Source organism: Onthophagus taurus, chromosome 11 (genome assembly GCF_036711975.1).
Source record: "Onthophagus taurus isolate NC chromosome 11, IU_Otau_3.0, whole genome shotgun sequence".
Lineage (NCBI taxonomy): Eukaryota > Metazoa > Arthropoda > Insecta > Coleoptera > Scarabaeidae > Onthophagus > Onthophagus taurus.
Window position 1 is genome coordinate 25219632 of NC_091976.1, and position 26788 is coordinate 25246419.

General features: G+C 31.4%; 3 protein-coding genes across 4 annotated transcripts; 1 reads left to right on the forward strand and 2 right to left on the reverse strand.

Moving 5' to 3' along the window:
* Nucleotides 1-1991: 1991 nt before the first annotated feature.
* Nucleotides 1992-13762, reverse strand: LOC111413268 (activating signal cointegrator 1 complex subunit 3-like). Its single transcript, XM_023044175.2, has 10 exons — nt 12796-13762; nt 12420-12716; nt 8771-9871; nt 8368-8717; nt 7933-8052; nt 7629-7880; nt 7404-7580; nt 6081-7349; nt 3211-4107; nt 1992-3150 (listed from the first exon to the last, which is right to left on the reverse strand). Exons 1-10 carry the CDS (start codon nt 13604-13606, stop codon nt 2083-2085), a joined length of 6342 nt encoding a protein of 2113 aa, XP_022899943.2. The 5' UTR covers nt 13607-13762; the 3' UTR covers nt 1992-2082.
* Nucleotides 13763-13969: 207 nt separating this feature from the next.
* On the forward strand, nt 13970-15075 carry LOC111413287 (ubiquitin thioesterase otubain-like). The gene is made up of 3 exons (XM_023044199.2): nt 13970-14155; nt 14226-14525; nt 14580-15075. The coding sequence occupies exons 1-3, from the start codon at nt 14051-14053 to the stop codon at nt 14988-14990; spliced, it is 816 nt and encodes a 271-aa protein (XP_022899967.1). The 5' UTR covers nt 13970-14050; the 3' UTR covers nt 14991-15075.
* Nucleotides 15076-15157: 82 nt separating this feature from the next.
* Nucleotides 15158-26580, reverse strand: LOC111413285 (inositol 1,4,5-triphosphate receptor associated 2-like). Of its 2 annotated transcripts, none has more exons than XM_023044197.2 (6): nt 26261-26580; nt 19055-19191; nt 18605-19003; nt 15928-16140; nt 15536-15700; nt 15158-15482 (listed from the first exon to the last, which is right to left on the reverse strand). In XM_023044197.2, exons 1-6 carry the CDS (start codon nt 26432-26434, stop codon nt 15212-15214), a joined length of 1359 nt encoding a protein of 452 aa, XP_022899965.1. In that variant the 5' UTR covers nt 26435-26580; the 3' UTR covers nt 15158-15211. The 2 variants fall into 2 exon arrangements, with proteins under 2 accessions (XP_022899965.1, XP_022899966.1); XM_023044198.2 differs by lacking the exon at nt 26261-26580 and adding an exon at nt 19260-19530.
* Between the last annotated feature and the right edge of the window lie 208 nt (nt 26581-26788).

Consider the following 26788-nt stretch of genomic DNA (forward strand, 5'->3'; position numbering starts at 1 on the left):
GAGACAAATTGGAAACAGATGGAATCGTCCAGAACGTTTCTTTTCGACGTTCTGGACGATTCCATCGAACTTCTACGAGCCCTGGAAAAAAAGAGCAGGTGTAGGAAACCACAGAAATCTCTTCGACAAACTTCTCGGGAAACTCACATCTCAAAAGATAGCGTCTATCGCATCATGAAGCGTCTGGACTGGAAATGCTACCTTCCAACTGTAATCCATGCACTCAACGAAAACCATCCTGACCGGAGAGTTCAATGGTACCTGACAAAATATGTAGAAGATGCAGGGTTTCCACACAAAATTGTGTGAAGGAATGAGGATCTTATAAATTAATAGCTTATTAATCATAAAGGCATCTTATAAATTAACTGGCTCCATTAATCGCCATAATTGCACGTACCGGAGTCCTGTAAATCCTCATGTAACACTTGAACATCATGTTCATCATGCGCATTGGGCATCAGAAAACTGGAACGTGCAGCAGTATGAGTAGGATTTCATATGTTAGAGATGTTACAATTGAAAATATAAAAAAAGCGTTAGTGATATGGATAGGACCAAACTCAAAAGCGAATACCAATCGATACCAATGCCGTTACAAATAAAGCTTTAAAAATTTATCAATCACTTTAGAATCAGTCACCGTCGATTACATCCGGGGAAAAGAAGATTTCTTTTTCCGCAAGCCATGGGCGGTTCGAGAGATTTAAATAAAGACATTCTTTACATAATTTGAGAATGAAAGGTGAGAATTCGATTGCCGTACAACAATATCTGGCAGAATTTGCTGAAATCATTGCCATTAACTCCTACACTTCTGGTGAAAAATCGTAACAATTCTTTTTTGTTGCAATGCTTCAGGCAATTGATGCCTTCAGGCCATTATATGATGAAACCATTGGTGATTAACAAGTCAAAATCAACACGTTCATTCAAAAGAATAAACATCAAAAACCTTCCCGTCTATTGGATGGCTAATAAAAAAGCATGTATCACTGCCATAACAGTAAATGGTTGTCAAAAATTATTTATCTAATAAGGGATTGCCGTTTAAGGCTTTTCTATTAATTGATAATGCTCCAGATTTACAACACGAAAATATAAAGGTTGTTTTTTACCAAAAAATACAACTTCCTTATTACAGTCGTTAAATCAAGGGATCATTTCAACTTTTAAAGCACTTTCAGGTTTATCATAGAACAAATGGAGAATGATGAATCTCTTACCCTTGAAGAAATTTACAATTTTAAATTGTATTAAGCATGTTGGACTTTCATACATTCAGATCAAACAATTAATGATCAACGCCTGCTGGAAAGCAGTATGGCCGGATTTTGTTGAAAGTGAAAATGATGAATCACCAATAGAGCATGAATTGAACTTAGTTGACCCATACCATAGAAGGAGAAAATTTTGAAGATTTTAGCTAAGGCAGATATTGAAGAAATAATAGCTGATGAAGAACAGAATGAAGATGATTTGATTAACATGATTCATGAAACAAACAAACATGATGAAGACAATGATTCAGATGAAGCAATCTGAACCAATTGGGTTCACAGCAAGAATCATAAGCGTATATATTGTATGAAATGTACGTCATTTCATCCAATTTGACACAAATGTTGATCGAGCTCTCGGATTAGAGAAGAAGTTTATAAAGATTTAGCACAAAAACCCCACGCAATTGTTAATTACGGATTTTATGACAAAGTCTTAAGCATCAAGCATAATACCTATCAGAAAGAAAAGATTGATAGTTCATGAAAGTATTTGTTGTTTTATGAACTAAGTACAATTTTGAGTTTTCCAAGTTGTCTTAATTTAGTTTTACCTAAATAAATGACTAAATCATGCGCATTTTGGGTTGAATGCAACTTGAGTTTAAATTCCAAGAGAAATTTATCTGATCGAAATCTGTTGAGCAAAATATTTAAATTTGTCTCCCTAATAGGATAGAATAAATGATTTTATAGGTTAAAAAAGAAATATTAAATATTCACTTTTTATTTAAGTTAATACAACAAAAAAAATAAATGTTTACCTTTATAACATCACAGCAACAAAAATCGCAGTTACTTTTCAACAGATAACACGTATTTTAAAATCGATTTGTTGATCTAATCCGACGTAAGAATCTGACATTAAATACAAAGCGTAACGGTAGGTGCCCAATTTTGAAGGGGACTCAAATTTCAAAGAAACCGAACACTTTCTATGCACATTAAACCTTTTAATATCGATTAATTCATCGCCTGTTGTCTCAGCCAAAATCATAAACCAACCTTCATCTTTTTTCTTGGGAAATTTCGATGATTGCAAAACACTTTTATCTTTACCGAATCCTTTTTTATTAATATGCACTTTAACTTCAAATTCTTTACCAGGAAAAACGTCGATTAAATCTTTCTCATCATCAATTTTCGCATCTAATGCATCATCCGCGTTCGAAATATTTACATTAATATCAATCCACGGTACATTTTGGATGGATTTAATCACTTCGCGACTTTTTTTAGATCCAAATACGTTTATTAGCGCCTCTTCTAAACCTTTCGAGTGGCGAATTTCTAAAAATTTGAGTCCAGCCAAATTTTCCGTTGACCTAAGTCTTCCATCTTTATTAAACTCTTTCATTAAAGCCGACAAATTCGATTTTGTTATTCCAGGAATCGTTAAAACATCCGGTTCGTAAATCCATCGCCCTTGAATAATCATTTGCATAACGTGTATTATCCTCAATGAACAAGACAACCATCCATTATTGGAAGCGACATCAATCATCGCTTGTAGAATCCTCAGCGCTTGATCCAAAACCGATTTTAAATCAACTGTATATTCTTGATTGGGAAGTTCAAAGTCATTTAAGTACATTTCGATTAAGATTTTCACTTTTAAATAGGGAGAATCATACGCGAGTCCGTTCGCTTTAATTGAATGTAGTTTAATTAGTTCAATATTGATTTTATCTTCATTGTGTCGAACCGGAAATAAAGAGTATTCTTCGGCGTTACACATAACGTTTAAAAGTTCCATGATGCTACTGTCATGTTTTAATGTATTTTGAAAATGTAGAACTGTTTTGTGCGATAAGTAGTAATAAGAGGCGATTTGTCCATAGAATGTTGATTCGTAATGAATTCCTGAATCCTAAAAAATGATTTAAAAATAATGAATGTTATGATTTTATTTATTTTTTTGTAATATTACCCCTGTTGAGACCTCAACGCAGTTACTTTGGATCAAAACATTAATAACCGCATCAACCAACTCGCTTAGATATGAATTAACCCGTTCGGGTTCGACGTCTTGGAGATTATAATAAGAAGGATTCTCTAATAATCGCCTAAATAGATACGTCCACGTTAAATATTCCATCAAATTCATTTTAGTAGGCACCGTTTCTGCTGCAATTTCCGCGTTTACGTGATCGGGGAGGACTTGTAATAAGTTAGATTCTACAGGGAATGGTTCGTATAAAAACTTTTTATAAAAATTCTTTTTTATATCATGAACAAAAACGCAAGCTACTCCTGAAGTATCGAATTGGGGACGACCAGCTCTACCCATCATTTGGAGCACATCCGTAATGGGCATATCAACGTATCTTTTTATAGCACCATCAAAATATTCGGTACCTTTAATAACGACCAAATGGGCTGGAAAATTCACACCCCACGCCAACGTTGCTGTAGCAATTAAAACTTGAATCCGTTGATTAACAAATAACTCCTCGACTGTTTTTCGATCGCGTTCTTGCAAACCAGCGTGGTGAATCCCGATTCCGAATGTTAAAAATTGTTTCAAATCGACGTCGATAATGTTAGAAACGATCGCTGAAATTGCATCGTCATCGCAATGGATCCACTGTTTCGGATCGGAATCTGTTACTAGATAGGTGATGAGGTCGAAAGCTGTTAGGCGAGTTTGTTTACGTGAAGAGCAAAATATTAAGGCTGGACTATCGGGGGCGTGTTGTCGAATCGCTTGGTAAGTTGGACGATTCATCGAGATCATCCGAGGGCAATAATGTTTACCAGGAAATCCAGAAATGTGGACTTCTAAAGGTACTGGACGTACTGAAGGTCGAAAATTGTACAATCCCATCTAATAAGAAAAAAAATTAAAAATTAAATTAATCTTCGAGCGGGCGAATAACACAAGCGGGCGCGTGTCATATATTTTATAACATCAGATTCGTATAGTCCGTTATGCAACATAGCTTAATAGTACAGCCATTCTAGAACCAACACTAGACCTAGAACTAGAAAGCTTCGGGTTTAGAAAGGTTCTAAAGACGGCTAATACAATTAAATACGGCCTTATAAATCAGCAATTAATGTGTACATTTTTTGTATTTTATAACATTTTTTTCCATGAAGACAGCGTTAATATACATTTTTTTACATTTTTTTACACTCAGAAAAAGTCAGAAACTACGATTAGCAAAATCCAAACAGGATGAGGAAGTCTCGGATCAACTTGATCACACACTACGGAGCAAGCAATTGTTTGGAATTATCCCAATTAGACTTAAAATTGTAAGAAAATATTAGTAATTACTTTGGGTGAACCTCAAACTGTAAGCTAAATCTGGAAATGCAATGGCAGGACTTGGTACTTTATGAATATGTTTGGAATTACACTGAATAGATATCATACTGCAAGAACAAGTCTGGAATTGCACCAACAAAATTATGGATTGCAAGGAAAAACTTGTAATTACACTGGTAAAATGTCAAACTATTCAAAAAAGTCAGAAACTACGATTAGCAAAACCCAAATTGGATGAGGAAGTCTGGAATCAACTTGGTGATGCACTACGATGCAAGAAATAGTTTGGAATTACACTTGAAAATGCAAGAAAATATTATGAATTTCATTGTATGAACCTTAAATTGCAAGGTAAATCTGGAAGTATAATAGCAAGACTTGGTACTTTATGAATATGATTTGAATTACACTGGATAGATATTATTTTGCAAGAACAAGTCTGGAATAGCACTGATAAAACTATGGTTTGCAAGAAAAAACTTGTAATTACATTGATAAGACGCCAAACTATCAGAAAAAGTAAGAAACTACGATTAGCAAAACCCAAACTGGATGAGGAAGTCTGGAATCAACTTGGTGATGCACTACGGTGCAAGAAATAGTTTGGAATTACCCCAATTAGACTTGAAAAGGCAAGAAAATATTAGGAATTACATTGTATGAACCTCAAATTGCACGGTAAATCTGGAAGTGTAATAGCAAGACTTGGGACTTTATGAATATGTTTTGAATTACACTGGATAGATATCATTTTACAAAAACAAGTCTGGAATTGCACTGATTGCAAGAAAAAACTTGTAATTACATTGATAAGACGCCAAACTTTCAGAAAAAGTCAGAAACTACGATTAGCAAAATCCAACCTGGATGACGAAGTCTGGGATGAACTTGATCATACACTACGGAGCAAGAAAATGTTTGGAATTATCCCAATTAGACTTGAAATTGTAAGAAAATATTAGTAATTACATTGGGTGAACCTCATATTGTAAGGTAAATCTGAAAATGTAATGGCAGGACTTGGTATTTTATGAATATGTTTGGAATTACACTGGATAGATATCATACTGCAAGAACAAGTTTGGAATTGCACTAACAAAATTATGGATTGCAAGAAAAAACTTGTAATTGCACTGGTAAGATGTCAAACTATCCAAAAAAGTCAGAAACCACGATTAGCAAATTCCAAACTGAATGAGGAAGTCTGGAATCAACTTGGTCATACACTGCGGTGCAAGAAATAGTTTGGAATTATCCGATTTAACTTCGATTTAGTCGCACGTCTCTCAAGACGGCTGAACCCGAATGATTCTAGTTCTAGGTCTTCTGTTAGTTCTAGTGATAGTGCTAGTATAAAACTAGAACTAACACTAAACTTAGAACTAGAAAGCAAAAATACATAGTTACATGAATACTTTAGCGTTAAATCCTTTCAAATGCATAATATAAGGAGAAAAAAACGAAAATTGTCATAAATTTTATGACAACGCGCCCGCTCGAAGGTTAAAATTTTTTTCTTTAATTACCTCTCCAATACCGAGCCAAGTAGCCAAATCTTTAGCATTCGCCAACGCTGTAGACAACCCAATAATTCTAATTTTTCTACCAGTACGATCTGAAATAAAATTAGTCCTCGATACAATCACTTCCAAAACAGGACCTCGATCTTCGCCCAACAAATGAATTTCATCAATAACCATCAATCCGACGTCTCTAATAAAATGCCTATTCTGCCAACCTCTACTCATACCATCCCACTTTTCCGGTGTTGTTATGATAACTTGAGCTGCCGCGATCGTTTGCGGGCTCGGTGTGACATCGCCCGTCATCTCCACTACTGTTTTACCCAAAATTCGTTCAAATTTCCGCTTCCAATCATCGACTCGCTCTCTTACGAGTGCTTTTAGCGGGGCTATGTAGACAACTTTTAATTCTGGCTTATTGTTAAACAAACGATAAATGCATACTTCGGCTGCAATCGTTTTTCCCGAACCGGTCGGAGCCCCCAATAAAACGTTATTATCCGTGTGATATAAACAGTGGAATATTTGAGTTTGAACCGGATTGAAATGAGTGAATGGATACAAAGATTCGTATTTGGGATTGTTTAAACACGTTATTTCTAACGGCTGGAGTTCTAAAAGATCCGTGTGTGGAGTGTAACTTTCTGGAAGTTTTAAGTCTAAAAATGATAAAGGGTGGGTGTACACAGCACCCATCCATTTGTCACTGCTAATCCTAATTAGATACTGCGACGGTCTTGGTTCAATAAGCGGAATTGTAAAAACTAATTCAATAACGTCCTCTTTAACAACAATTGCTTTTGTAACACTCACACTTTCAGTATGATAAATAGTGTCGTTGTCGGGATCTTCAACCCAAATCCAAAAATTTTCCGAGGTTTTTCCATGATAAGTATTGCTCCATTTAAACGAGGGCTTAACGAATAATTTAACTCTTATAACTCCTCTCGTTATCGGTTGTAAGGTTGACTCTACATCAACTGATGGGAACGAATCGGCGCAATGTTTCACTTTCGAGGCTGATTTGACGTTTCGAATTAATTGAGCGATCTGTTTCTCATCAGAATCGCGAATTCGATCTATCGTTAAACCGTATTGTTCTATATTACCAATTACTGGACCTTCGAGGTATTTGAATTGTCTGAGTGCTGATTGAAAAGGCCAAATTTGTTGCTCAAACATTTGCGCAACTAATAAACAACGACCGGCTAATAAAGCATTGTTTTGATGTATGGCTATGTCAAATAATGATCTTGCTATTCTTGCAGCGCTCTAAATTTAATATTATAAATATTATTAATAATTTTTTTAGATGAATGAATTTACCTGAGTGATATATTCCATATCAGAAGCTAAAGATAACGATTTTATGTATCCCCTCGATAAGTAAGTTTGCATTAATATATTAACTTTTCCATGGACGTTTTCAGAACCACCAGGGACTGAGAATTCGCAATAAGTTTCCATTAATTGCTCTAAATCTTCCAATTCTTCTTGACGCACCTTTAATTAAAATTTAGTAATTATTTGTTAAAGAATAAATTTTTTTACCTGTATTTGATGGAATTCAGAAGCTAAACACATCATAGTTATGATATCGGCTTCAGTCATTGTAGGATTAATCGTTTCATTAAAAACTTCGATGGTGTCGAAATTAATGTAATAATAGCTCGCCGTTCTGCCCAAATTCGTCGAGGTTAAATCGCCGTTTTTTGGATCGTACCGAATCATGTGCGCCCTATCTAATAATTGTGCGGCTTTGTGCGCGTAATTTAACATTGAACCTCTCAAATCAGGGTCATCCTATAACATTTTTCTTTTAAAAAAATGAATTTTAACAAGTTTAACAAGTTACCTCTAAATCAGAATATTGCAATCCATAAACCAAAGGGTTTATACGCATTCTTCGGTATAAATAAGTAAAAGTCATCCATTCTACAGCTTCTTGTATGTTTGAGATACTACCAAGGACAATCTTAAAAAATAATGTATAGTTAAATCTTGATTTTAGATGAAATAAATCCTTGATATAGCAAATACGTCGGGGGGAATATTAGAGGTTGATTTTAAAGAGTTAATTTTAAAAAGAACACCTCAAAGCAATAAAGCAGTAAACTGGTAATAAAATATGTTAATCGAGATTCCTGGGGTCTGGGTTATAAATTCGTAATGCAAAAACTAGGTCAAGATTATTATACAAGAGAATAATTCTTATAAAATGAACATTCTCTTATTATTCTTATAATATATTCCCCCCTATAACGCCTCTATATCAAGGCAAAAAACTCACTTCTGCATTTAAATTATCAGTTAAAGCATTCAACAATTTACTTTCAATAGGAATTTGGTTAGTCATAGAACTAAGATAAAAATGCATTTTATCATGTGTAGTAATAATTATTCCAGTTCCAGATTTATCAAATTGAGGTCGACCAGCTCTTCCAAATATCTGCATAACATCTAAAATGTCCAAATCGACGAAAGCGCCCTTTTTCGAATCATACAATTTCGTTCCCTTGATAATAACACCATGTGCTGGCAAATTAACACCCCAAGCTAACGTAGCTGTGCAAACCAAAACTTTAATAGCACCTTGTAAAAAACAACGTTCGACTTCGTTTCGATCTTTTCGAAGCATTCCTAAAATTAACAAAGTTAACAAAAAAATTAATAACTAAATTATTGTTTAATACCTGCGTGATGTACTCCTAAACCGTACGGCAAAAGATTTTCTAAGCTTTTATTTTTAACGCTAGCTAAAGCTCTTTTCGCTTTCATGGAATCGTCGGGTTCAAATAAATTAATTAAATTCCGTTTAGTGGCCATTTCTTTTAAGGTTAATGCAGTTTTGTTCGTTTGATTTCGGGCGTGAACGAAAACCATGACTTGATGTCCGCCGCGTAAAAATTCAATAACTTTATTGAAACACGTCTCATCTGTATCTAAATTGATTTGAACTTGTTTCGTCGATTTTATTCCGACGAATGTTTGCGTTAACGGAACCGATCTGTAGCGTAAATCGAAATAGAAGAGACCGACTTCGGGGTTTACTCTCAAAAAATGCGCCACGTCTATGTAATTTGGTAAAGTAGCCGATAATCCAACAATTCTTATCATATTTTGTGAATTGACGACTTGCCGAAGCGTCCTCGCTACTAACGCCTCAATAACCGGTCCTCGATCGCTATTTAAAAGATGAACCTCATCGAGAATTAATAGTTTGAGTAAACTCGTTAATTCGGCATCGGTGGTTCCTTTCCTAGTGATTACATCCCATTTTTCTGGTGTTGTAATTAACATTTGTGTTTCGACGATTTCTTTTCGAGTTAATTGCATATCGCCGGTTAATTCTTTAACTTGTATTCCAAGTGGCATTAGTTTTTTGCTAAAATTCATCGTCATTTCATTCGCTAAAGCTTTCATGGGACAAACATAGACGATTTTGAATCGATCTAAACGTACGACGTCGTTTTCGAGGAAATTTTTTATCTGCTGGACGATTGTTAAAAGGGCTATATTGGTTTTTCCAGCGCCTGTTGGGGCGCAAATCAACATGTTTTCGTTTGTGTGGTATGCTATGGGATAAACTTCCGATTGAATGTGATTGAATGAATCGATATCTTTGAAAACCATTTTTCCAATTTTATCCATTGTTGAAACTTGTATTCGGTCTACGAATTTTATGGGTTGCTCGCTGGATTTATTTGGCGGAGGAAGCGTTATTTCGTCGTAGGTTTGGTTTGATTTTTTTATTGCATCGTGAGGTATATTTGTTAATTGACCACAAACCATGGCTACAATTAAGTTCAAAATTGTATCATTTAACCCTTTGTTGCCTGATGGTACTCAAAAGTACCACATTATCAAATCAAATAATATTTGAACAACAAGCTTAAAAATACCGTTTGGCTTAACAGTACTGAAAAATACATTATTATTTGCCTGTAAAAAGATGATTTCGTAACTAAGCCATTAGTCGCTGTATTGATAAACACAGAAAATCAGTGGACGTGGTAGACGTTCGAGTAGGTGTAAATTGGAAACATTCTTATTGCGATTTTTGCGAATTTCAACAAAAGGTATAGTAAAATCTTTGAGACGTTGTACAATGTGTTAATTAATTATCATACCCGACGTCATCATTGCAAGTATGCAACCAATATCACAGTGCAATACGCATCATACGTAAATCGCGTATTGTAATACCAATACTGTGATATTGGTTGCATACTTGCAATAATGACGTCGGGTACGATAATTAATTAACACACTGTATTTCGGTACAAGGGAATTATCTGTACAATACAATACAACAATACAACCCCATGAAACCGATCAAAAGAGGGTAAAAGCTATGGGCACTTACTGACCAAAAAGACGATTTTTGATAACGGTGATTTTTATCAACATTACCTAAGAGTAATAAAAGTTTCTAAACTAAATGTACTATCAGAAGCTGCAAAAATAAATGTAGGGTTATGATAGAATAAAAAAGTTCTGAGCAAACAAACTTTAGGAACAGCCCGTATAGCATTGTACCCGCGGACCGATCCAACTCATAAATTGCCTAATGATTTTACGTGACATTAGTTTACTATTACTATTATACCATAAATAGTGTTTAAGATATTCATAAATTTGGTTAAATTTGTTAACGAGTCACCAAAACACCCTGTATAATGGAGCGCAGCCACTAGAATACCATGATGAACTCTATCAAAAGCATTAGAAAAATCCAAATGTGTTAAAATAGTAACCCGTTTGTCGTCAATTGCTTTGAAGGTTTCATCTGTCACACCCAGAAGTGCTGTAGCGCTACTAAATCCCGGACGAAAGCCAGACTGGCAACTGGGCAACACATTATAGTCTTCAAGATGGCAGCGAAGTCTGACCGCCATGACCCTCTCATAAACCTTGGATAATATAGGCAATATACTAATTGGTCTCAAGTCCCCCAATTCATGAGGATTTGGGGTTTTTGGAATTGGAGTCACCAGGGCGATTTTCCACATATCAGCGAACACAGAACATTCAATGGAATAGTTAATTATATGGCACAAGAAGGGCAAAATTGCAGGACAACACAATAAAAGCATTTTAACACTTATGCCATCCATACCAACAGAGTTTGATTTGATTCCACATAGAATATTGAAAATTTCAGTTTCGTTCGTCAATTGAGCCTTTCGTCGACAATTTGCCATTAAATATGTCTCAAATGATATATTTTCAATATGACGGAGCACCAGCACATACTGCCAGAGTTGTTAGTGAATTTTTAAATACTACTACAAACTTTGGCAATAATTGGAAACAATGTTTTCCATGATGGTATGGTCACATGGTTATCACCATAGCAACATTAACTTTTAAATACATACATTAGTTTTAGATAGAACAAAATGAATTTTTGTTAATTATTCAATAACTATAAGAAATATACCCCATAAACTATATTAAATATAATATTATATAATACTTATTAAATTCGATATTTTTTTCTGATTATTGTTTCTTCTTATTGTTTTAGAATAAAGCTAAAAATAAATTTTTTTTTTAGTATTATTACAGTTTCCTGTAAATTATGATACTATAAAAATTAAAAAGAAACATATTTCTCCAATCCAAAACAATGCAATCCATTAAATATTTCCGTATTAAGATTTGGTATAATAAACATAATTATTTGTTTTTAAATACCAGTTATCTTCTTATTTAATTGTTAACTTTTTAGATTTTATCCGTAATTTACAGGAAACTGTAAATTTCATTTCTTCGACGACACTAGATTTCGGCGGCTTAAAAATGTTATAAAAAAGGTTTATTTTTAACTTTATTCTAAAACAATAAGAAATAGGCCTGTAGAATCCTATATTTTTGTAATCAGAAAAAAATAACGAATTTAATAAGCGAATAATCAGTGGTTGTTTCCATTTAAAAAAACGAAAATTGTCATAATATCTCAAAATCTAAAACCGAAAAAATTTTTGGCTACGTCATCAAATTCTCTGCAAAAAAGTGTCCATATAAAGTCTTAGTTATAATACTCCACCTATAATAATAACCAAGATAATTGCACTTGCTGGTTTTATGATATTTTTAATTTTGACCTCTAGGGGAAAAAGAAAAGACGGTAGCGCTTTGAGGTTTTCGACATTGGAACTTATTTAAAAAAAGAGATCAAGATATGTAAGCTACTTTTTCTCTAACTCTTATAGTTTCCAAGATAGCCTATTCAGATATCGAATTTGAACCATCCTGTATAGTTTAACAGAACAATTATGAACGTTTTTTGTATGTCAGCAACAAAGGGTTAAAGTTTTATTTTAAAGTGAAACTTACTTTTAATATGAACATCCCTTTGCGAATCATGGACATGAGGATACTGTCGATGTTGTAGGGCAGCTGCTGATCGAATCATTTTTGTTAAACTCTCACTTTCAGAAACTTTTTTTTCCTCTTCTTGCGTTTCATAATAATCCTTATTTTTTTCCATTTTCTTTTCCAATTTTCTCATCATCTTTTTGTTCGCTTTTTCGCTCTCCAATTCAACTGTAACTTGTGATGTAACTACTGGTGTTGATTTCTTTTGGCGTTTAAAATCGTTTTCTAACATTGTGGTAGGCTTTGCATTTATTTCTAAGAAAATAAAAAAAAAACAGTATTAACAATAAAAGACAATAACTTATTTTAAATATTTATTCTTAATAATCCTTACTGGATAAATCCAATCCGCAATTTATTATTTTATTCCTATTACTCAACATATCAGATATCAACCCAAAGGCATCAAACCCCAACATTTCAAATAACTCATTTTGAAGCTCATTGTCACTTCTTTGGGATGCTAATATATGAAACATGGATTTACAGAAATCTTCTTTTGAAAATCCTGGTAAAATGGATTCATATTTTTCGTGAGCCATTTCCAGCCAATTATCATTAACATTTAAATCTTTCTTTTGGTCGTCTTGATAAGCCATACTAAATGAGTGATCTGCCTTCGAAGACTTCTTTGTATCATCAATCTTTTGCATCTTGGCAAAAAAATAACTTGGAATCTCATTACAATGATTGCTAAGTGATTCTGTAACGTAATTATAACCTTTCCATTCTTTTACATTATTCGATTTTCCCAACACATAATCTAGAAGGTTTTTGGGAAGATCATTTCTTAGTTGCTCAGCCATATTAAATAAATTCTGTAAATGTTGAAAGGAGAAACTTTCGAAAAGTTGTTTAATTTTGGGATCATTCATTTTCATCGTTTTATCTCTTGTTGTTGTTAACAAAAACATTACAGCTATGTTTTTTCTATCATCATGTGAAGACAGATTTATCGAACTCTCAATGTTGTGCAATAATTCCAAAGAGTGAAAATTTCCTTTTTGCGCTAAGAAACATTTTATACACTCCACCATGTATGCAGCTTTCGATTTGATTAAATTTCCATCAAATTTTTCTACATTCCCAGATAATTGATGACAAAATCTTTTACGATTACTCATCATTTTGCAATCTCCCATCATTAAAGGATATTTATAAGTTGATGAATCGAACACTCTTAAGAATTAAAACATGTTTTCCATAATTTACTTTCTACGATATTATTTATTTTATTACCAGTTTCATTTTTAATCATTTCTAACCTACAAAACAATTTTTGACACATTGGATCAAATGACAATTAATGACGTCAACCATTCCAACTCATTAATAAATAAAACAATAATATATAAGATACATTTCACATAGATTATTATTTTTTTCTTATTAAATTAATCATAAAAATCGTTTATTTAATTACAAGTTTTGAATAAATTCTATTTAGTTTAATAAATCTTTAGCAAAAATAACGAAAATATAATGACGTTTAGATCGAATGACTTTGTTTTCAAGTTGGTACCGGTAAATGTCAAAAAATTCTGTAAAAACTTAAAAATTTCTTATAAAAAAAATAACAATAATAACAAATGGGTGATAACACAGAGTCCACAAACGATAATATGGTTCCAGCGGAAGGGCAAATCAATCAGGACGAGTTAATCCTGCAACAACAACGTCAAATCCAGCAGGAGGTAAAAATCGAAATTTGAGGTTATGTCGACTGCTGTTAAAGTTAAAGTTTTGCTTTTCGTTCTTATTCAGATATCCGAAACGATTTCGCTGGTGGGTGAGCTGGACACGATTCAATCTTTACACGCTGAATACGCCGCCGATGAGGTTTACTTAGAGAAAATCAAAGATTTATCATCAAAATACAAGTTTATCAGGCGTACACGACCAGATGGGAATTGTTTCTTCCGTGCGTTTAGCTATGGATACATCGAAAAACTTCTTAACAACAAAGAGGATTTTAACACCTTTTTTATGTTAGCTAGTAACAGTAAAAATAGTTTAGTCCAACTAGGATTTCCACAATTTACAGTTGAAGACTTTTACGATACAGTATGTATAATTTTTTAACTATATTTAACAAGTATAATTAAACTTAAATTGTAGTTTATGGAAGTGCTCAAGCGTATAGGCGAAACAAAGAATGTAAATGATGCGCGACGCGAGTTGCATACATTGTTTAATGAACAGGGTTATTCAGACTACATGGTTGTCTATTTGAGACTATTAACTAGCGGACAATTGCAGCGTGACCAAGACTTTTATAGTTGTTTCATTGAAGGCGATCGTACGGTGGCTGATTTTTGCCATCAAGAAGTAGAGCCAATGTATAAAGAAAGTGACCATATTCATATAATGGCCGCTTGCTCTGCTATGAATACAGGCGTGCGAGTAGTTTATATGGACAGAGGCAACAACAAACAAGTTACTGAGCATGATTTACCTGAGGGTAGCGACCCTTATGTTCACTTACTGTACCGTCCTGGACATTATGACATCCTTTATCCAAATAATTAAACATGTATTAGTTCCGTTTATACTATATATATTATTTTTTTCATTAAAATAATTTCTATTATGAAATAATCCAAGAAAAAAATAATTGTGTTTTTAATTACCATTAAATTCATATACACAGGACATATTTAGGTGGACTTAATCATTTATTAAGAAGAATTTATTAATTGTTAACAGCCAATTTTATTTAATTAATATTTATAATAAAAATACAATTTAAGTTAAGTAACTACAGACCTAGAATCAAATAATTTGCTAAAATAACCAATTAAGTTTTTAAAGAAAATAATAATCGAGTATTCTTGATTATTTAAGCTATATTTTGCATATTCGAGCTCAATTAAAACGTTTCCTAAGCTAATAAAACCTAAAGTAAAACAAATAAACGTCGCTACGATTAATATTTCCGTAATTGACCCGTTTTCCGTCCAATTTTTGTATTTAATCGTAGAAATCTCGTTAAATTTTTTAACATAACAAACAACTTTTTCCCTGGAAAAACGTAAAATCGGCATTTAAAAATATTTCGTGACTAGAATAATTACCTAGGCGTTAATTCTGAGTAATTTTGTTCAATTTGACTAGATTCAATATCATCATTTGGTAATAATTCAGGTTCTTTAATAATTTCCTCTTTGCGTTCTTCGTTTTGAACGATTTCTAGTCCTTCAGTCGTTCCCTCTTTAATTTTAACGAGATCAACACCAAGTCTAAAAATAAAAATAAAATCTGAAACATTTTTTTTGTATAAAACGATCTTTATTTGCGTTTTTTTTTTTTTATTAACCAGATTCGACTTGAATCGGTGCAATAAAAGTCGTAATTACGATGATTCAGTACGCTGAGTGGAATTAAATGAAAGCAAATTGTTGAAAAATATGAACCGGTTTAGGCCATTAAAAATTTTTAAAAATTACATTTTTTTTTTTCAACTTACTCTAATCTTGAAGGTCGACTAATTCTCGGTAAAGCCGAAGTTCGAAACGCCATTTCCGACGGCCTTCTCGTTCGCATTTTTGAATCAAAACTTCCACCTTTTTGGGTGATTGTTGCTATACTTGCTCTTCGTTTGCTTAGTAAAGGTGTTCCTTGTGGTGATTTAGATTTTTGTGATTCATCCAAATTATGAGGGGTATTTTGAAGAACTTTTCTGTTGGATAAAATTTAATTTTTAAGATATATAGTAAAATCTTGATATAACGGACTTCTAGTTCTTTTAATTCTTATTCAGCGTTAGATTCTTATATGTTTTTTATTAAATTAAAATTAGAGCTAAGTTTACGGTTTTAAGACGGCTAAACACGAATGTTTCTAGTTCTAGGTAGTGTTAGTTCTTTTGCTAGTATTTGTTCTAGTTTGGTTGTGACTCAGCGCTAGATTGTTGTATACTGTTTATTCAACTAAAACTAGAACCAATATTAGATCTAGAACTAGAAACATTCAGGTTTAGCCGCTTTAACCCTTTGTGTCCCGACGGTACTTTAAAGTAGCGGTAGTTTTAAACACTCATTTTGAACTGTAGATATTCGGCGCATTTAAAGCTGTTGGTACTTTCTACTATACAAGAAAGAATCAGTATAAAAAATGACACAATTCGCAGTGTAGGGTTTTTAGGTATATTTAAACTTATTCGTCCAGATCATAGAAGAATAGTGAAAAGTGGTGTTGTTGAATTCTGTTGTTCAAAAAGGTATCTCTTTGATAAATGGTTATTAGGTGTGATTATTACAGATCATTTTAAAAAAGAAAGCATTGAGCTTTAATTTAGAACAAGTCTTATTCCTTAATTTTAATAAATACGGCTTCCAGGAATTTTTAAATTAGCATCTTTTTTGACACTTTTAGGTTATACGAAAATGTAAGGTTTGTTTCAACATTTATTTTCTCAATATTTTTCTAATCCAACCCAGCAATTATTATACATCATTTTAAAAAGAAAGCTTTGAGCTTTAACTTAGAACAAGTCTCATTCCTTAATTTCAATAAATACAGCTTCCAGGAATTTTTAAATTAGCATCTTTTTTGACACTTTTATGTTATACGAAAATGTAAGTTTTGTTTCAACATTTTTTTTCTCAATATTTTTCCAATCCAACCCAACAATTATTATACATCATTTTAAAGAGAAAGCTTTGAGCTTTAATTTAGAACAAGTCTCATTCCTTAATTTCAATAAATACGCCTTCCAGGAATTTTTAAATTAGCATCTTTTTTCACAGTTTTAGGTTATACGAAAATGTAAGATTTATTTCAACATTTTTTTTCTCAATATTTTTCTAATCCAACCCAACAATTATTATACATCATTTTAAAAAGAAAGCTTTGAGCTTTAATTTAGAACAAGTCTAATTCCTTAATTTCATTAAATATGGCTTCCAGGAATTTTTTAATTAGCATCTTTTTTTGACACGTTTAGGTTATACGAAAATGTAAGTTTTGTTTTAACATTTTTTTTCTCAATATTTTTCCAATCCAACCCAACAATTATTATACATCATTTTAAAGAGAAAGCTTTGAGCTTTAATATAGAATAAGTCTCATTCCTTAATTTCGATAAATACGGCTTCCAGGAATTTTTAAATTAGCATCTTTTTTTGACACGTTTAGGTTATACGAAAATGTAAGGTTTGTTTCAACATTTTTTTTCTCAATATTTTTCTAGTCCAACCCAACAATTATTATACATCATTTTAAAGAGAAAGCTTTAAGCTTCAATTTAAAATAAGTTTCATTTCTTAATTTCGATAAACACAACTTCCAGGAATTTTTTAATTAGCATCTTTTTTGACACTTAGCTTATACGAAAATGTTAGTTTTTGCTCAATATGTTTTTTCTCAATATTCTATCTGATTTTCGTCGTTCTATAGCTACAGGTCTGATAAATAAATATTCAAATTTACTGCGTCCACGAAAATGTCGTAGCGCAAATTCAAAAGAAACAGGAAGTTGTGAAAATTGTTCTGCCAAAGCAACTCAAATACCATTATTCCCCTGGAATGGGGGACTGCATATTTTGCTAAAATTGATTCCAAAGGCCTTTACTGAGTGTATTTTGATAGCGTGTTAATTCTGTCACAAAGTTTCAAAATTTTTGACTTCCCATGGGACACAAAGGGTTAAGAGACGTACGGCTATACCCGAATGTTTCTACTTCTAGGTCTAGTGTTAGTCTTAGTTTTAACTGTTGAGAAGAATTAATAACTGTTAAGATTGTTGTATATTCTTCATTGAACTAACACTAGACCTAGCACCAGAAACATTCGGGTTTAGCCGCACGTCTCTTAAGACGGCTAATCCCGAATGATTCTAGTTCTAGGTCGAGTGTTAGTTCAAATGCTAGTGTCAGTTCTAATTTTAGTTGTTATTGAGTGCTAGATTGTTGTATATTTTTTATTGAATAAAAACTAGAACTAGAATCATTCGGGTTTAGCCGTACCTCTCTTAAGACGGCTAAACAAACCCGAATGTTTCAAGTTCTAGGTCTAGTATTAGTTGTTATTTAACATTGTTGTATATCAAAAATTTGTCATATAACGGACTTTTCACACTTACTTCCACATATTATTCCGTTATATGGAGATTTTACTATACCTTAAAAGAAAATAATAATTACTTTGTATATTGTAAATGTTTTCTGGCTGAATCTCTTTGTTGTTTTAACAAGGTGACGTGATTGATCATCAATTGAACGCTTTGTGCTAATCTATCTTCGTGTTGAACGGCCCCGAATCGTTCCGCGGAAATCGTGGCATGCGAAGCTGCTTTCATAACAACATCCACTTGTCCTAAAAGGTCGGTTAATAATTCGGTGGTTTCGGCGTCGACGCACAATTGTTGTAATTTATAGGCCCTATCAACTAATCGATCGATTTCTACTAAAAGATTTTTTTCGGTTTGATCGCGATATCTTTTCTGCCTTAAACAACGGTCTTGAATCGTCGCGGAATCTATCCGAAACGCTAAAGCTAAAGCTACAAATTTTTGTTCGAGTTCTTCTTCGTTCAATCTTTCCCTGTGAATTAAAGATTTAATTAAAATTTTTTTTGGGTGTATTTTTTATTACTTTGGGCTATCTCCCAAGAGCCCCATCTTTTCTAAAACGGGATCTGGAAGACTTGGAAAGATTTCGAAAGGTTCATCTTGACCGGCGATTGTCGGTGATCCGTCAGACATAGAGCGAAATCTTCTTTTATCGGCTATCTGTAAATTAATGCAAATTATTTTAACTTTCACTAAAACCCGATTTTTTTTTTTGAATTTTTTTTTACTTTAATCTAAATCTTAATGCAAATGTCGGTTTGGGTCACCGTATGGTTGACGACATTGAGTGTCGTGTTAGGTTTTACGCGGATTTTACAAAACGAACTGCACAAATAGTACATGAAAAACATTTTCTTATCGTGTTAATTGTATCCGAGATAATTCCAGTTTAATTTGTGGTGTTATTTGATGGATACTTCTTGTTTTTGGAATGAATAATGACTTTGGAATTAAATTGCGATTCGAATCAAAAAGTTTTTGTTTATTTATTATGGTAAAAGAAAGAAAGGTTAATATGTTATCAAATTTACTATATTAATGTATGACTCAAAATATATACTTACTTTAATCTATTTTAACAATTCGTTATGGTACTAAATTTATTTCTAACTTTTTTAATTTTAAAGTTTGCTATTAAACTTCTTTAAACCACTTCCTACTTTTTAATCAATGTTTTATAGATAAGATAACGAATTAATTCCGCTAAAATATTAAAAAAAATGTATATATAACGCCGAACAATCTAAATATCGTGTAAAACCGTGACATTTAGTTTACAACATTTTTCCCATTGTTTATTTTCTCGGCAACGAACAGGAAAAAAATATCAGGACGAAACGTATATCCTGATGAGAATTTATTTATGCAGACAGCTTTTGATGTGTGGTTGGATTTGGGTTATTAATAGAAAATTTCGCTCATTGAATCTTCCACGTGCACTAAAATTTAACTGTTTGCACTTCGTGTTTCGAAAATTTGCGCCAATACGTAAACACAGTATTAAATAATTTTAAGATGATACGAATTCCGGTTATTTTCTATTTCCAAACCTATCTCTTTGATGTATGAGTACAATTCGACGGATTCTTTTTTTTGCGTTTAACTTTTTTTTTGGGGGTAAACATTAAACAAACGTCCTTTTGTTTGAAAACTTTTTTATAATGGAGAATTTCCATCACCCACGTCATTAACGCGTGGGGTTTCTTTATTTTTAATTTGACGAAGTTAGTAATTCTTGTAACAAAGTTATTTTTAAAAAATCTAAAAATCGATCGTGTCCTACTAAAAAAAAAACGATTTCGCTTATAAAAACCGTATGGTTTAAATAAAATGCCATCGTTCGAGGTAAACATGCGGTGACGTAATTATTTATAAACATGTATTTAGTAGAATGTTAATAATGCTCTTATAAAGTGCTTGGAATTCGAGCTAAATAAAAATATTGAAATTGTTGTGTAAAGATTATATTAATTAAACGAAAAAGGGGAGGAGGTAATTAATTTATTAATATAAAATGAGCGTTGGCGACGATAACGATATCGTTATAAAAATTTAAACGTACACGCAAAGTTTATTTTAAAAATGAAAAAAGCGAAAACATAATTAAGTAACGCACTGTAGATTACTTGCTTGTTTGTTCGTTATGTTCTCATTAGTCTTAGCAAAAACATGTGATAATTCCACATTCTTTTGATATTAACCTTTTTTTTGTCTATAGGATGTTTTTGTGATTTTTGGAATCATTTTTACCACATATACTGAAATAACAATGATTAAAATTAAGATTAAACTCCGACATAAAATTTATTTATTTAAATTGGAGAGCAACATCATACATGAGTTTATCTTAATTTGATTAGCCTTCAGTTGCTCCTCGATCTTGGATGAAGTACTGGAAACATGTATCGATATTGAGAGTTGTCAGAGACAATATTGAGCGATATTTGCGACTGTGGTGAAAAGTATCTGAAATGATGTTGAGAAATGTACGTGATAACATTAAGAGTTGTTAGAGAAAGCATTGAATGGTGCCAAAAACGTTACCATATTGAGATGTGGTACGGATGAGATAATATATAATAGGATGTCCACGACGATTTTGAGAGTTCACAACATTGAGAGATGATCAGATATACGTTGAGAGACGCTCTTGATAAGTTTTATATATTATATATTAACTAATATTTGACTCTGTTAAGAGGTATCTGGATACTGAGGGATGTCTGTAACAAAATAAGAACGTCTGAAAACCGAATGTCGCTCTGAATAATGTTCAGGGCGCAATAGGACTTTTTTCATTGAATACAACTTTATTTATACCAGGTTTGTCATTAGCAACCTCATTGTAACAATCCCAATACGATATATAAAATCTCTTGTTGCAGTTTCGTCGATTATTAATTAAAGTATCCTCTTTTTAATGCAAAAAGCCGTTTTGAAAAAACACTTTTAGTTCTTGAGAAATACATCTTTGAAATAATCGACAATTTTTTCGAATTTTGCAATTTTCACCGATTAAATTTTAAAAATTCGTATAAAATCCAATTCTTGGAATATCCGTATGAAAATTTACCAAAGTGTTAATAAAAGTGTCCTCTTTCCAATGAACCAACCCGTTTTGAAAAATAACTTTTAGTTTTTGAGAAAACAATATTTAAAGTTTTGATAAAATTTTCGATATTGCAATTTTCATCGATAACTTTCAAAATTCTCTACAAAATTAATTTCTTGAAGGATCCTTGTGGAAATATCACCAATTATTAATTAAAGTATCCTCTTTTTAATACAAAAAGCCATTTTGAAAAAACACTTTTAGTTCTTGAGAAATAAATTTTTTAAATGATCGACAATTTTTTCGAATTTTGCAATTTTCGCCGATTAAGTTTTAAAAATTCGTGTAAAATCCAATTCTTGGAATATCAGTATGAAAATTTCCCAAAGTGTTAATAAAAGTGTCCTCTTTCCAATGAACCAACCCGTTTTGAAAAATAACTTTTAGTTTTTGAGCAAACAATATTTAAAGTTTTGATAAAATTTTCGATGTTGCAATTTTCATCGATAACTTTCAAAATTCGCTACAAAATTAATTTCTTGAAGGATCCTTGTGGAAATATCACCAATTATTAATCAAAGTATCCTCTTTTTAACGCAAAAAGTCGTTTTGAAAACTCACTTTTAGTTCTTGAGAAATAAATTTTTGAAACAATCGACAATTTTTTCGAATTTTGCAATGCCGATTAACTTTTAAAAATTTGTATAAAATCCAATTCTTGGAATATGAGTATGAAAGTTTCCCAAAGTGTTAATAAAAGTGTCCTCTTTCCAATGAACCAACCCGTTTTGAAAAATAACTTTTAGTTTTTGAGAAAACAATATTTAAAGTTTTGATAAAATTTTCGATGTTGCAATTTTCATCGATAACTTTCAAAATTCGCTACAAAATTAATTTCTTGAAGGATCCTTGTGGAAATATCACCAATTATTAATTAAAGTATCCTCTTTTTAATACAAAAAGCCGTTTTGAAAAATCACTTTTAGTTGTTGAGAAATAAATTTTTGAAATAATCGACAATTTTTTCGAATTTTGCAATTTTCACCGATTAAGTTTTAAAAATTCGTGTAAAATCCAATTCTTTTAATATGAGTATGAAAATTTCCCAAAGTGTTAATAAAAGTGTCCTCTTTCCAATGAACCAATCCGTTTTGAAAAATAACTTTTAGTTTTTGAGAAAACAATATTTAAAGTTTTGATAAAATTTTCGATGTTGCAATTTTCATCGATAACTTTCAAAATTCTCTACAAAATTAATTTCTTGAAGGATCCTTGTGGAAATATCACCAATTATTAATTAAAGTATCCTCTTTTTAATGCAACAAGCCGTTTTGAAAAAACACTTTTAGTTCTTGAGAAATAAATTTTTGAAATAATCGACAATTTTTTCGAATTTTGCAATTTTCACCGATTAAGTTTTAAAAATTCGTGTAAAATCCAATTCTTGGAATATGAGTATGAAAATTTCTCAACGTGTTAATAAAAGTGTCCTCTTTCCAATGAACCAACCCGATTTGAAAAATAACTTTTAGTTTTTGAGAAAACAATATTTAAAGTTTTGATAAAATTTTCGATGTTGCAATTTTCATCGATAAGTTTCAAAATTCGCTACAAAATTAATTTCTTGAAGGATCCTTGTGGAAATATCACCAATTATTAATTAAAGTGTCCTCTTTTTAATGCAACAAGCCGTTTTGAAAAATCGCTTTTAGTTCTTGAGAAATAAATTTTTGAAATAATCGACAATTTTTTCGAATTTTGCAATTTTCGCCGATTAACTTTTAAAAATTTGTATAAAATCTAGTTCTCGGAATATGAGTGAAAATTTCCCAAAGTGTTAATAAAAGTGTCCTCTTTCCAATGAACCAACCCGTTTTGAAAAATAACTTTTAGTTTTTGAGCAAATAATATTTAAAGTTTTGATAAAATTTTCGATGTTGCAATTTTCATCGATAACTTTCAAAATTCGCTACAAAATTAATTTCTTGAACGATCCTTGTGGAAATATCACCAATTATTAATCAAAGTATCCTCTTTTTAATGCAAAAAGCCGTTTTGAAAAATCACTTTTAGTTCTTGAGAAATAAAGTTTTTAAATAATCGACAATTTTTTCAAATTTTGCAATTTTCGCCGATTAACTTTTAAAAATTCCTATAAAATCCATTTCTGGGAATATAAGTATGAAGATTTACCAAAGTGTTAATAAAAGTGTCCTCTTTCCAATGAACCAACCCGTTTTGAAAAATAACTTTTAGCTTTTGAGAAAACAGTATTTGAAGTATTGATAATAAAATTTTCGATGTTGAATTTTATCTGCTTGACGATGTCTGCCCAAAGAAGTCGGAACAACTGTTGATTCAAATAATGGGTGCCTTATGGGTATTATGTTTATCATGTTTTTTTAGCTCTTGGTAATTTGCGTAGATTCCAGTACCAATACAAAATTTGCTACATATTCCGCTTCAATAAAATAACAATATTAAGCACTGTTTGGAACTACATATCTTGACTATCCGAGTTAATAATTTAGCCAAGGTCGCTTGCAGACGAGGCTCTATAATGGATGTTATAATAACCCAAAACTGATCTTCACATTTCTGCGCCTCGGTCGTAAGCAACCTCAGCGTCAACAGAATAGGAACTATGTTGTACTTCTCCAATAATTTAATTAATGATGATTTTGAAGCTGAAAATATGATGTGTTTGAGGACAAAATCGAATTATGCATAAAAAATAAAGTCAATTATAACTTATATAAAGAAAGTTAAAAAAATCAATCTGTTAAACGTCACTTTTATGACAGCTATATTTTGACGTTTAACTGACAAGTTCACTTTTAAGGTTAATTCCATTTTTATAAAATTTCTCATTAAATTAACTTAATATTCGAATTTCTATCAATGTCCCATCTTTAACTTAATAATTCAATAATTTAACGTTTCACCATTTCAAATTATTTTCCCTCAATCTCCATTTGATCAAAATCAATTCGTATAAAGTCTATTAATGAAGTTGACATTGACTTTAAATTTTCATTTAATGAACACTTTTTGACAAACATTCATATTTAATTGATAAGTTGTTTTTAATCACTTTTAAAGTTGTTAACAAAACGATTTATTATATTTAAATTTTAAACGTGACTTTAAAAAAAAATTGGGTTGGTAACATGATATTTTTTTTTAGGTCTATTATATTATAATTAGATTAAAAAGTTCAATTAATTTGATTTAAACGATAAATTTAAGAATTAATATATTCTTTTTATATTAAAATTGATATCAAAATGTTTCAAACTTAATAATTTAATATTAACAAAAAAATTTTTTTATCGTGTTTAACTTCACGTTGGATAAAAATTTTACATTCTATTTTCAAATTTAATACTTATATTGTTAATAATAAAAGGGGAAATAGAAAATTTATTGGAATTAATCCATATCCTTTTTTAACTCGAAAATTTGGCGAGAAAAATTCTTAAGTGATTCCCCTTGTGAATTAATTTAATAATTCCGTGTTGTATCGATCTCGGTATTACCATAATTTCTTATATAATCACTCTTGTAAAATATCCTTTTATTAATTAATAGGTAATTGTCATAAACGCTTTCGATTTTAAGTAATCACTTTTAGGCCGTCGTCCTTGGACTATGTATTTATGAATTTTTTAACCAAACCAAATTTTCTTATCATTACAACATATCAAGCTATACTTTAACTTATCTTGACAACTTTATTATTTAAATCTTGTATTAAGAGTGGGATCCTTCCATTCATCATTTATGCTTTAATCGTTAAAATTTAGTTTTAAAATTATTCTGCAAGTCACAAAAACATCCGCTATAAATAAATAAGAAAAAAATCTTGTTGATAATAAAATTTCATTATAATTTATGATGTTTTTATTATTCTTTTTATTATGCAATGAAATTGTAAAATCATTAAATAGTATTTTGTATGATTAAGACGATTTAAATAATACTAGAAGTTTAAAAAAATCAAAACAAGCCATTATTAGTACGATTATTAAACTAAGTTGTATTTATTTGGAAGAAAAAAAGTGTTATCGTAAACGATTAATTATCATCAATGTTATTTCTATTTCTATCGTTTAAACAAAACAAGTTTATGCGGGATATAAAAAAAATGGGGAAACGTTTAAAACGGTAAACATTATTTTCTCAAAAATAACACTTTAATAATACTTAACTTTCGGATTTAACACATTTAAATTTCGCACTTTACATAAAATTTTATAACATTCGGATTTTTGTATACATGAAGTATCACGTCTCGAAATTAAATATTTAGCGTACTGTGTCCAAGTATACATGATATTTTTTTTTTTTCAAAACTTTTTTAGCGCAGTCACTCTCCGTTTTAAAACCCAAGGTTAGGTTTCACACTCCACCTCTAATATATCTTTATTGTTGAGTTATTGTTCAAGAAAATCAAGAAACTCGATACTCAAAAACCAAATCGCTGCAGGCGATTGCAAAAGGAATAATAAATATTAATAAAAAAAGAAACAAAACGAACCAAAACAACGAGAACGAATTAATTAACGAGCTACGATTGGTTTTAAGTAGAAAGGTCGAGTCTGTTAGTTCAATTTTACCACTAATCAAATATCACCAGATAAACAAAATAAAAATTTAATTTAAATAATTTATTACCTCTTTTCCGTTTTCTTTTAAACCATCTTGAGATCGTTCTTCTAACGGCAATAATTCTTCACTTGTGTCATTGCTTGAAGCGCTCGATACGGAAGAAGTTCTCGAATCGCTTCTGGCTCGATAAATCGAAGAGATATGATCGGAATTGTTGTTCATTTCGATAGCAGTCGGCATGTTGCGTTTTCGTTACAATTTAAAACGTGCATTTATAAAGACTTTTTTGTTTCGAAACGAAGTTGCCGGATAAACTTCGTGGCATGCGCGCAAGATTTTCTTTTTTTAAACGATTCCGTTGTCGAGCTCGCGTTTTGTTCAACTGACACTTAAAAATCTGTTGCAAATTACTATAGTAGAACACACGAGGAGTTTTCCCCACTTCTACTCTCGAACGATTTACTTAAAGGCAGAAATATGAATCGATTATTACTACAAATTGAATCATTTAAACTTTTTATTTTGTATTACGTTTATGATCAATAAAATTTAGCAAAAATAATTGATTTGATTAAAAAAAAGACTATTTTGAAA

Coding starts and splice junctions, on each gene's coding strand:
- LOC111413268 (XM_023044175.2), bottom strand. CDS start 13,606: ATGATGGGAGATTGCAAAATGATGAGTAATCGTAAAAGATTTTGTCAT. Junction 7,581..7,628: donor CTGAATTCCATCAAATACAG/GTAAAAAAATTT, acceptor TTTTAATTAAAG/GTGCGTCAAGAAGAATTGGA. Junction 7,350..7,403: donor ATATGGAATATATCACTCAG/GTAAATTCATTC, acceptor TATTAAATTTAG/AGCGCTGCAAGAATAGCAAG.
- LOC111413287 (XM_023044199.2), top strand. CDS start 14,051: ATGGGTGATAACACAGAGTCCACAAACGATAATATGGTTCCAGCGGAA. Junction 14,156..14,225: donor AACGTCAAATCCAGCAGGAG/GTAAAAATCGAA, acceptor GTTCTTATTCAG/ATATCCGAAACGATTTCGCT. Junction 14,526..14,579: donor TTGAAGACTTTTACGATACA/GTATGTATAATT, acceptor CTTAAATTGTAG/TTTATGGAAGTGCTCAAGCG.
- LOC111413285 (XM_023044197.2), bottom strand. CDS start 26,434: ATGCCGACTGCTATCGAAATGAACAACAATTCCGATCATATCTCTTCG. Junction 19,192..26,260: donor TAAAAGAAAACGGAAAAGAG/GTAATAAATTAT, acceptor ATTAATTTACAG/ATAGCCGATAAAAGAAGATT. Junction 19,004..19,054: donor CTCTTGGGAGATAGCCCAAA/GTAATAAAAAAT, acceptor TTTAATTCACAG/GGAAAGATTGAACGAAGAAG.